The sequence below is a fragment of the Hyalella azteca genome, unplaced genomic scaffold (genome assembly GCF_000764305.2).
Source record: "Hyalella azteca isolate HAZT.00-mixed unplaced genomic scaffold, Hazt_2.0.2 contig15086, whole genome shotgun sequence".
NCBI classification, from domain to species: domain Eukaryota; kingdom Metazoa; phylum Arthropoda; class Malacostraca; order Amphipoda; family Hyalellidae; genus Hyalella; species Hyalella azteca.
In genome coordinates, this window is record NW_025944951.1 from 18463 (window position 1) to 29858 (window position 11396).

An 11396-nucleotide genomic window follows, 5' to 3' on the forward strand; every position below is an offset into this window, starting at 1 on the left:
GGTGAATACCAATCCTGGCCAGTCGTCTGGCCTTGAGAGATGCGGCTCAGAATGCATGCTTTGCACCAATGCATTTTTTTCGAAACTTCAAGAGCGAACCGGTTGCAATTTTAGTGCACTTGTACATCATGTACTGTCTCGGCACTGTCGGCAGTAGAGTGTATAGGCTGTGTCTATAAATTGACACGCAAAATTTGTCGTTTAATAATAACCTTTTTGTGTAAAATTATTTATGCAAGTGTGTCGTAAATTCTTGTATATTATTTGCAGAATTGATCCCTTTAGAGTTTGAAGGATAGTAATAAAAATGAGAGAAGTTATGATGGTTTGTACTTAACGAAGTGGTAGTCGGTGCCAGACTCATTCGGTTGGGCGGCAGCGGCGGGAGAGGTGGTGGAGTGTCTGCCCAATAGTCGGGACTTTCGGCTGTGTTCCAAGAATTTGCTTCCTTGTGAATTTTGGATACATTCTTTGTTTTGGTTTTATTTAATTAATATTATACAACTTTATGCGAGAATACAACATCGAAATAAGATAATTTATTATGTTTGTGCGCTCAAGTTTTGCTGGTTCTTCAGCAAGACTGTGAAGCCTTTGAAACAATAGCAAAAACTACTTCAACACTGCAATAAACATTGAGAGTTTTTTGTTTCTTGCTTGTAGTGCTGGGCAATCAGCAGGAACCTACTGGTTCCCACTGTAACCTACCTGCAGGAACCTACTGGTCTGGAGTTATCGATTTGTGTTAATTGTTGCATATTTACAATAGTCGGCCTAACGGGTTGAGTAAAGCATTTCCATTATCTCAACCCCAGCGAATGCTAATTTTTATTTTTAATTATCTACATTAAGATATTATTTCCTGATACTGTAATTTTATTCTAATATACCTTTTAGCGAAACGAGCATGACGTGTTTGTTGTATTGTCGGTAGGCGCACCCATGGTTGAATTAATACTTATTTGAAATGTATGAAATGTATACACGGTTGAAATGTATTATTTCAACCATGGGCGCACCTGTTCTCAATGGACAGGCCTACCGATGTGCCTCCAATCCCTCGTAACTTCGGCTTCCCGAGACATCAAAGGGAAGCTTAGGGGCAAAAATGTGGCTGTACGTGATACGTTCAGGGGGAACAATATTTGTGATCATGCGTGGGAAATTTTTAATCTTGTGATTTGCCAAGAAAAAATTATTTTTTATTATAGTGGCCAAATTAATTGTTCGGGAGTTAAATAGGTGGTTAAATGAAAAAAAATCAGTTTAAAATTGTTAAAATAATTAATATATTTATTAAGGAGGCAAGTGAGAAATTTGTAATCATGCGATTTGCCAAGAAAAAATTATTTTATTATAATGGCGAAATTAATTGTTCGGGAGTTAAATAGGTAATTAAATGAAAAAAATTCAGCTCAAAATTATAAAAATAATTAATATATTTTTTAAGGAGGCAATAAAGTCATGTTAAAATCAGTAAAGTGGGACGCCAGGTAGGGAAGTAGTGAATAGAAAGCGAAGTAGGGAAGCAATAACCAAGAAGCGAGATAGGGAAGTAGTAAATAAGAAGAGAAGTAGGGAAGTAGTGAGTAAGAGAAAAACGTAGGAAAGGTACTTTAGCCTGAGCAAAGTAGCGGACTTATACATACAGTCATGTACATTTTGGGATAGATTGTTTCGGGCAACTAAGATGTATTCGAGCATATAATAAGGTTTTGATAAATGGTAGTTAAGAAAAATGTAATTATTTCTAAAAATTGAGGGATAGTACATTGATAAGTGATAAAAATGGGTGATGCAGGCAAGGGATAATAGGGCATATTCGACATGTGAGTTTCAGATGATGAATATTGCTAAGATTGATATTGTCATTTACAGATAATAATTAACATATTACAGAGATAGTTACTAGATATACACTACATATGACCTATAATACAGAGAACATGTTGGTGATGACGGTCACAACCTTCATCACCTCCACCATCCTCACTACCTACTCCAAGTAAGTACCTCTACCTGCCCAGGCTGATAAGCACCTTATATATATGAGTATCTTATGCGTATATTACGTATAATATTTATCAAATTCATATAACCTAATGATAATTACTAACATTGTAAAATTTAACATTAATGAGAATATTATTCATATTTTGTGCCGTGCGATACCATAGAAAGNTTGTTTTGTTTGTAATAAGTATTAAAATCACTTGTTTGCTTAAATCACAAGTTAACCAGGAATTCAAAAGCAAAAACAATAGCACAAGAATTCACCATATCTTTATAAGAGAAAACGTTTTGCGAGTCCAGCTCCATCGTCAGTTCACAAAATTCAGTTCAGAAGAAGTTCATTCCAATAAAAGGTGGTAAAGGGAACAGTGAAAATTCTTCTGAATTCTGAATTCTGCAAAGAAAATTGTTGTAAATTCTGAAAACAAAATTCAGTTCAGAAGAAGTTCAGTCCAGTAAAAGGTGGTAAAGGGACAGTGAAAATTCTTTCGCTGTTCATTCTTTCACTGTTCTCTTTATCACCTTTTACTGGACTGAACAGTGAAAATTCTTTCACTGTTCCCTTTACCACCTTTTACTGGACTGAACAGTGAAAATTCTTTATACAAAAAATGTCCAGATTCTAGCCTACTACACACTTCCCAATCACCCTCGTCTCACGTAACTTGTCGGGCTGCAAGATTCATTGAATACAATTATTTTCATCTTATAAATGAATTATTACTACAAAATCCTAAGTTAACGTCCGTGGGGAGTAGTCATGAACTTCGAAACACGTAACAATAATTAACAATTTTACATACGACATCTCGCAGCATAAATCAATTAACAATATACATATATACGTAGATTAATGTGAAATTCTTATCTTAGCAAGGTTGCACAGGTCAATTTATAGAAAACCCTGTAAGAAGAACAAGTTATTCAAACGAAGTTAAGAAGTTTTTAGTTAAGGGCACTAATTTTTCGTAGCTGTCTCTCTCTCGAAGCTGTCAATTGATGTACAACGGTACATGTAATAGCCCAGTATGTATACTGACTACAGTACAGTGCAATGCCTTTAACTATAGTAAATAGGCATTATATATAAATAGGCCTATATATTATTTTTATTATATATAAATAGGCCTATAGTAAATAGGCATTATACTATACAGTATAATGCCTTTACCAAACAATGCCGGAGACGCCGGTGACTGTACACTGTGCAGTGTACACTGTGCACTTAGCCTGTGACTGTACACACAGACGGTGACTGTACACACAGCCTGTGACTGTACACACAGCCGGTGACTGTACACACAGCCTGTGACTGTACACACAGGAGGCACTGAAGGCCGCTTCTTCCCTCATCACTGTAGCTGTGTTCCCCTGTGATGACGTCATCGTGGCCTTGGCCTCTACGTTCTTATGATGATTTATGAATAGTGTAAAATAAATGACGGAAACCCATGTAATATATGCAGGGTTTAAAGATGAAGGACGCACTTATTGATAGTATATGAATATTTCAATAATGGAGGTAAAAAGTATTTAACAATTTTGGATGTTAAATAATAAGTGATTGAAGAAATTAGTAGCGTTGTACGCGCGTTTATTATTGAACGATACTTTATTGAATAGCTAAATATTTTTAATTTCGCCAATATAACAATAGAATGGAGAAAATCTTCACAATTTTCAAACTCGATGTTGACATAACCGCTCCCTGCCAACAGCACGCGGAAATTCTTAACCGTTAATGAGTTGACAGTTGATAAACGACTGTCAATACGCTCACACATTCCTTGCCACACAACTGTCAACAAGACTAACTGTCAACACCCGACACCGTCACAGCAGTTAGGCTCAATTAGCGCAGTGACCTGTTGAGCGCAGCTGCTGTTTACGACAAGAACAGTTAGGCTCTGCGGCCATACTTTAAAAAAAAAGTTAAGAGATCGTAAGTTCATCAGCCAATCATTGACGGCCTTTCAAGNTCCATTACCTATATTACCTTTCATAACGCGCAGCTCTATAACCTACATTACCTTTCTTAACGCGCACCTACATTACTTACATTACCTTTCATAAGGCGCACCTCCATTACCTACATTACCTTTCATAACGCGCACCTCCATTACCTCCATTACCTTCCATAACGCGCCCCTCCATTACCTACATTACCTTTCATAACGCGCACCTCCATTACCTACATTACCTTTCATAACGCGCACCTCCATTACCTATATCACCTTTCAAAAGGCGCACCTCCATTACTTACAAATCTTAACGTGACAGTTGGTAAGCAATGCGGTTACCTACAAATGGTCTATCATTATAATGAAACATTAGCGGCCAACTCATATAATGCAACCAGTAGAATTGTGGATGAGATAATGCTGGCACATAAATCTTAAAAATAGCTATATTTATAAAAATTGTTTTAAAAATTGGCTAGTTTGCATATACATAACACCGTATTGGTCACTTCATTCCCCCATAACTGTTACTAGGACATTATCGTGTAGCCTTCAAGATGTTATCAAGCTTACAGCCTTACAGGTCGTAATCAAATATATAGACGTTGCTATCACATTACAAAATTTACAAGTTATCATCAAATACAAAAGCTTCCATCAAACTAAAAATTTGTTTCCAAACTCAAAAGTTGTTATCAAAGTCAAAAGTTGTTATCAAACTCAAAAACTCAACAGGTGTTATCGAACTAACTCAAGAGTTGTTATCGAACTCAAAAGTTGTTATCAAACTCTAGAGTTGTTATCAAACTCAAGAGTTGTTAGCAAACTCAAAAGTTGTTATCAAACTCAAGAGCTGTTATCAAACTCAGAAGTTGTTATCAAACTCAAGCTTTGTTATCAAACTCAAGAATTGGTATCAAAGTCAAAAATTGTTATCAAACTCAAAAACTCAATAGTTTTTATCAAACTCATGAGTTGTTATCAAACTCAATAGTTGTTATCAAACTCAAGAGTTGTTATCAAACTCAAGAGTTGTTATCAAACTCAAGAGTTCTTATCAAACTCAAGAGTTGTTATCAAACTCAAGAAATGCTATCAAACTCAAGCGTTGATACAACGTTGATATCAAAACCCAAAAGTTTATATCAAAAACCCAATAGGTGATGTTACAATTTTTAAGGAGATTTCAACGCTGCGCGGGTACTCATCCATGGCTCTCACTAGCCTCTCTCCTACACCACGTTATGGTCGGCTCATCTATGGCCAGCTGCTAGCCTCCTATAATTCAGACTCTTGTTCTTATTCGGTAATCATTCAGCTTATACATTCATACTGGTTTTACAACTCAAAAATTCCTTAATTGATACATATGTACATTTAAAGAGGTCGCTAACTTAGTTGTTGTAGTTGACATGCAACAATGTCTTTGTTGTATGCTTGCATATCCAATTTATTATTTCTTATGAGGTTTTCAAAGCTTCCGGGATACCATATCTCCAGTGCAAACTGTGAGGATGAAGGCAATGAAAACTTCACATCAACATAAAAAAACTACCTGCATTTTGGTGGGCATGACAAGCATTAACAATGATTGTATAATTACTTCGAAACAACGATCGTTGGATAAATTTTCGTGGTCAGATAATCCGAGGAGTGCTTTATGGCGTTTTACAAAGAGCCATCAACTTTAACCATTAGAAAATGATAGTACGGTAGAGGGTAAATAAATGGTACACAGTAGAGGCTGAAGCAGTGGTACGGTAGAAGGTAAAGAAATGGTACGGTAGAGGGTAAAGAAATGGTACGGTAGAGGGTAAAGAAATGGTACGGTAAAGAAGTTTTTCCGGAGGGTAGCCGGTCCCCTTAAGTATTGGAGGAATTATGAATGTCCCAGTTGCGCGAGTCCGCAGGCGAGTTCGCAGGCTTGTCCGTAGAATTGTCGATTGAGTGTTCGAGCCCAGCTATTTGCAAAAATTTTCTAGTCAGAATCGGCGAGGAGGCCGGACGGTTAAGCACAGCAAAATTGGAGCAGTGAGTTGCGTGTAGGAAGCTGTGTCCGACACTCGTGGCCAAGCATTGATTAGCTTGATTTTTCAGAGAGTGCAGTCTCTTGTCTCTTGGCTGCTGTATCATGCACTGCAACTTGAGCATTCTCATCTTGATACTTTAATTTGATGCACGTAAAAGCTCTTTGTCGAAATAGTGCATGTCATATCACTTGTTTTGGTCAGGGAGAAATATATGGAAGTTTGTAAGAGAAAGACATTATCCTTAGCATGGTATAGTATAGTATCTTCGGCATTGAAGAATAGGCCTGGATAGGCCTGTCGCCAAATCTTGTATTTTTCTTGACTAGACTGGCCTTTTGATCAAAATTGTGACGTACGTTTGTTAGTCCAGTAGATGTTGGAAGTATAGGGGAGAGTTGAGACTTGCTAGGCCGTGACCTCAGTGCAGCCGTTGACGTCAGTCGTAGGAGACGGCTGCTACGTCTGTATAATTTGACGGTTGTGACGTACGTTTGTTAGTCCAGTAGTTGTTGGAAGTGTAGGGGAGAGTTGAGACTTGCTAGATGTTCTGTATATTTGTTACGAATTACTTGGTTCATATTCTCAGACACTGGATATCATCTGTAGCACTGCGGTATCATTATTTCGCTGGGTATACATTTCACTATCGTATTTTCTCTGGAATTTATCAATCATGACTGGTTGTCATCTATCCAATTTATAGTCATCCATATGACTTGTAATCAACTACGTATCTGAATTATCATCCTTCTGACTTGCAATTATCCATCTTAGGGGGTATCATCATTTCACTTGGTATTACTCATAAGCCTTGTTATCGTCCCTCTGATTGGTTATCATCCATTTAATTGTTTATCATCCATTTAATTGTTTATCATCTATCTATTTGTTTATCAACAATCTCACTGTGTATCATCCATATCACTGGATATCATCCATCTCATTAGCTGAGCATCACTTATCAGGACTTGAGAATGCATAGAATCGTCTGGATGTAACTCCACATACCCTTAATCCACTACAAGACCTGGCGCTAGTGTGGTGCGCTACGTCGCCAGAAGGAACAGTTCAGGACAGAACAACTGCTTTAGAGGCTGGCGCGTAAATTGCATGTTAGCGTTGCCAAAAACAACGAAAATTACGGCCGTTACGACTGCTGCTCTGCAGACGGCTCCTCCGAATGCTTTGCAGCAACTCAGACTGTGTTGCATTGCCGGCATCGTTCATCTGCCTATTCTGTTGACATTACAGATTTAGCTTATTTTGCTGTTGAACAGGCTCATATTCTGAGCATATTCTCTTGCTCTGCTCGCTATGTTGCTCTGCTCGCTCTGTTGCTTTGCTCGTTTTGTTGCTCTGCTCGCTCTGTTGCTTTGCTCGCTATGTTGCTCTGTTCGCTCTGTTTCTCTGCTCGCTCTGTTGCTTTGCTCGCTATGTTGCTCTGTTCGCTCTGTTTCTCTGCTCGCTCTGTTGCTCTGCTCGCTCTGTTGCTCTGCTCGCTCTGTTGCTCTGCTCGTTCTGTTGCTCTGCTCGCTCTGTTGCTCNGGTAGTGGGTTAAGAAATGGTATGTTAGAGGCTAGAGAAATGGTACGGTAGTGGGTTAAGAAATGGTATGTTAGAGGCTAGAGAAATGGTACGGTAGTGGGTTAAGGAATGGTATGGTAGAGGCTAGAGATATGGTACGGTAGAGACTAGAGAAATGGTACGGTATATGGTAAAAAATGGTACGGTATAGGTAAAGAAATGGTGCGGTATAGGGTAAGGAAATGATACGGTAGAGGCTAGAGAAATGGTATGGTAAAGGCTAGAGAAATGGTACGGTAGAGGCTATGGAAATGGCACGGTAGAGGCTATGGAAAGGGTACGGTAGAGGCAAAGGAAGTGGTATGGTAGAGGCTAAAGAAATGGTATAACGGTAGAGGGTAAAGAAATAGTACTATAGAAGGTAAAGAAATGGTACGGTAGAAGGTAAAGAAATGGTACAGTAGTGGGTAAAGAAATGGTACAGTAGAGACTAAGGAAATGGTACGGTAGAGGGTAAAAAATTAAAAGGAAAGAAAGAGCTTCTATTTTACCCCACGACTTGACCTTAAATCAGGCCATTGACTGTTGAGTAAATGCAGCCAATGAATTTAAGTCTCTCACTAGCAGCATATCAGTTTATCTCTATCAAAACATATGAACCATCTAATTCCCTGTGATCCATGTCTAATAAATGACAGCGAACTTTCGGGGCTCAATAAGTGTTCATGTTGGTATCTTACGGCAGTTCGACAACAGTTCTGACATCATAGACTCAAGAACTTATCAGTCGATTCATCAATTCAATATCGAATTCAGAAGCGATTATCATAAAGAAAATAGTAAATGTAAGAGATGAGTAGAAATGAGATGAGTTACGAATTGTGATGACGACAGATACACGAGAGGTAACAAGTGTAAATTATTACATATGCTTAAAATTAAATTATAACCGAATATAATAGATAATTAAGAATGCGGAAATCACGATTTCCGCATTAGGATGACTCAAGGATCCTTTGACCGATGGTAGGATGCTGAGGTTAAACAAACGCGGCAGCTTTACGTGACTTGGGCAAATCACCACGTGCCCGTGACCTCAGCGAAGCCGTTGACGTCAGTCGTAGGAGACGGCTGCTACGTCTGTATAATTTGACGGTTGTGACGTACGTTTGTTAGTCCAGTAGATGTTGGAAGTATAGGGGAGAGTTGAGACTTGCTAGGTGTGTTGTATATTTCTTATGAATCACTTGTTTCGTATTCTCAGCCACTGGATACCATCCGTATCACTGGGTATCATTATTTCGCTATGGGTTTCATATATTTCACTATTGTCTTTTCCCTGGAATTTATCCATCTGACTGGTTGCCATCCATCTGAATTGTTATCAAGTATCTGAATTGTTATCATCCTTCTCACTTGTTATCATCCAACTTAGGGGGTATCATCATTTCACTTGGTATTACTCATAAGCCTTGTTATCGTCCCTCTGATTGGTTATCATCCATCTAATTGGTTATCATCTATCTAATTGTTTATCAACAATCTCACTGTGTATCATCCATATCACTGGATATCATCCATCTCATTAGCATTCTTATATTTTTCTATCATCTTTTTCTTTATTGTTATTTACATTTCATTTACTTTGTACAGTTTTCAGTTCTTTAATTCCTCGAATTCCTCCTTCCTTCCACTAAACTTTTTCATCAAATTTTTTCTCTTTCCTTTCTTCTGCTACTCAATCTGTCTCCAATGACGTTGATAATCATGATCAATGCCCTAAGTTATCACAGCTGAACATCATTGGTTAATAATTGTAATAACCGATTCTAATATCAAATATCCTCATGTTTGTCTCATTTACTCACATTGAACTTCGTTAATTATTAATTGTAACCCCTGATTCCTATGTTGATCATCCCAATGAATGTCTTATACTTCATTAAACAGCGTTGGCTAATTTCCAGCCCGGTTGCTGCAGCGACGTCCGCGCTGCAGCCTCAGCTAGCGGAGATCCACAGGCTTCCTAAGACCCTGCAGGTACGATCATCGTAGGGCTTACGACCACCGACCACCGTAGGGCTTACGTCTCATGACCACAGTAGGGCTTACGACTACCGTAGGGCTTACGACCACCGTAAAATTTACGGCCACATTTTGGCTTACGACTGCCGTATTGCTAATTAAGGGGACCGACTACCCTCCGGAAAAACTTCTACAGTTATTATCCGATCATCATGAAACTTCACATACATACGTAAAATGTAAAAAAANAGTCACAAAGTACAATGATTGAGCTTTGTAGTCGATAACTGTAGTTCTGTACTACGATAGTTGAATATAGTAGTAGTTTAATGGAAGTATAGACGACTATAAAGAAACCATTCCTACCCAACAGGAGGTTTTGTCCCGGGGGTTAACAGGTTCTGACCCCCACGGGCCCGAACACGAGGGGGGCTTCAAGGTGGTGATGGGGCAACCTCGTCCAGGAGAGTCCCCAATCTACTATATCAAGCTGCCCCCCACCCCCCGTTTCTACTCCTACTCTCCTCCATACAAGAACAGGATCGGCAAACAGGTTCGTCTTATAATTTAAAAAATACGTACGTTCTTTTATCGTTCTCTTATTTTAAAACAAACATGCGTGCCATGCATTTATGTACAAAAAATGCACAAAAATATGCATAAAAATAACTTTTATTTATTATTCAAGATGGTTGTAAACCTATTTCTCACGTTGAAATAATACAACGGTTTTTATGAATGAAATGGCTACAAAATATATTTATTCATTCACATATATTTTCCTTTGTTCAGAACTTATTTCTGGAGCAGCGCTTTCAACGCGTGTAGCTCGCAATTGCTATTGATGGACTGATTTATGAAATGGTTTAAAAAAGAGGGAATAAAATATATAATCTTTTAGTAATTCAAACAGCCAATGTTGTAATCGTGAATATTATGAATAGCCTAAGAAAGGCAAATTATCCTTTTCAAGCACAGGTAGATTTTAAATTATTAAATTAAATTGTTTACAATTTATCACTTGCACTTGAATGTATCTGAGTAATTTACGTGGCGTTAATTTAATGAGTAATTTTAATTAATTGAAAAACATTCAACCAAACTTTAAACCATAAACTTGTATATCCATTTCACCTTCAATTCATTTTTAACTCTAATTTAATTTAGCTAAATTCAATAATTTTCATTATATCATAAATACTATATGCTTGTTTGGGTAGCACAGCTCTTCAGGATTTCTTCACAGTATTAATTCAAAATTAATTTCCAGATCCCCATGAACTTCACCATCAACGGTAAGCCTAAGAAAGTTTACCATTGGAACTTGCCGTACCGCAAGAAAGTTGCCGAGTATCGTCGTCTGCTGAGTGCGCCGTTCCACCCCTTCAACCACCGATCTTCTGCCGACACTTTCGGTACTTTCATCACTAAGCAAGAGTTGGCCGTACCTAAGCCCATCACGGACCTGGCTTTGCCTTCACTAAACACTAATCCAATTAGGAACACTGAGCTCAAGACTGATGACTCTGAAGACAATGTTGAAACAAAGATATTTGAATCTAGAAATGTGCGGAGGAAGTTAAACAGTGACGTCATCGTTGAACACGAGATTGGCGAAAAAGAGTCAAAAAAATTATTAGCAACTGAAACGAGTGCGACAAATACTGCAGGTGGTCATAGTAGCCCACAAACTGATCTTAAAACACCTGCAGTCAGTATAGACAAGCAGGGCAGGGACATCGAAAAGCCTCCGAGTATCAATGGTGAGGTTGAAACTCGTTTTCAAACACCACTCACTCACGCCATCTACAAAACTGGAGGCGGAAATTGTGGCTTCCCGTAG

General features: G+C 38.2%; 1 protein-coding gene across 1 annotated transcript; it reads left to right on the top strand.

The window, feature by feature from the left end:
• The first annotated feature begins 1877 nt into the window (after positions 1–1877).
• LOC108680661 lies at positions 1878–11396 on the top strand. Its single transcript, XM_018169541.1, has 4 exons — positions 1878–2005; positions 9496–9568; positions 9927–10106; positions 10824–11396. Exons 1-4 carry the CDS (start codon positions 1926–1928, stop codon positions 11394–11396), a joined length of 906 nt encoding a protein of 301 aa, XP_018025030.1. The 5' UTR covers positions 1878–1925.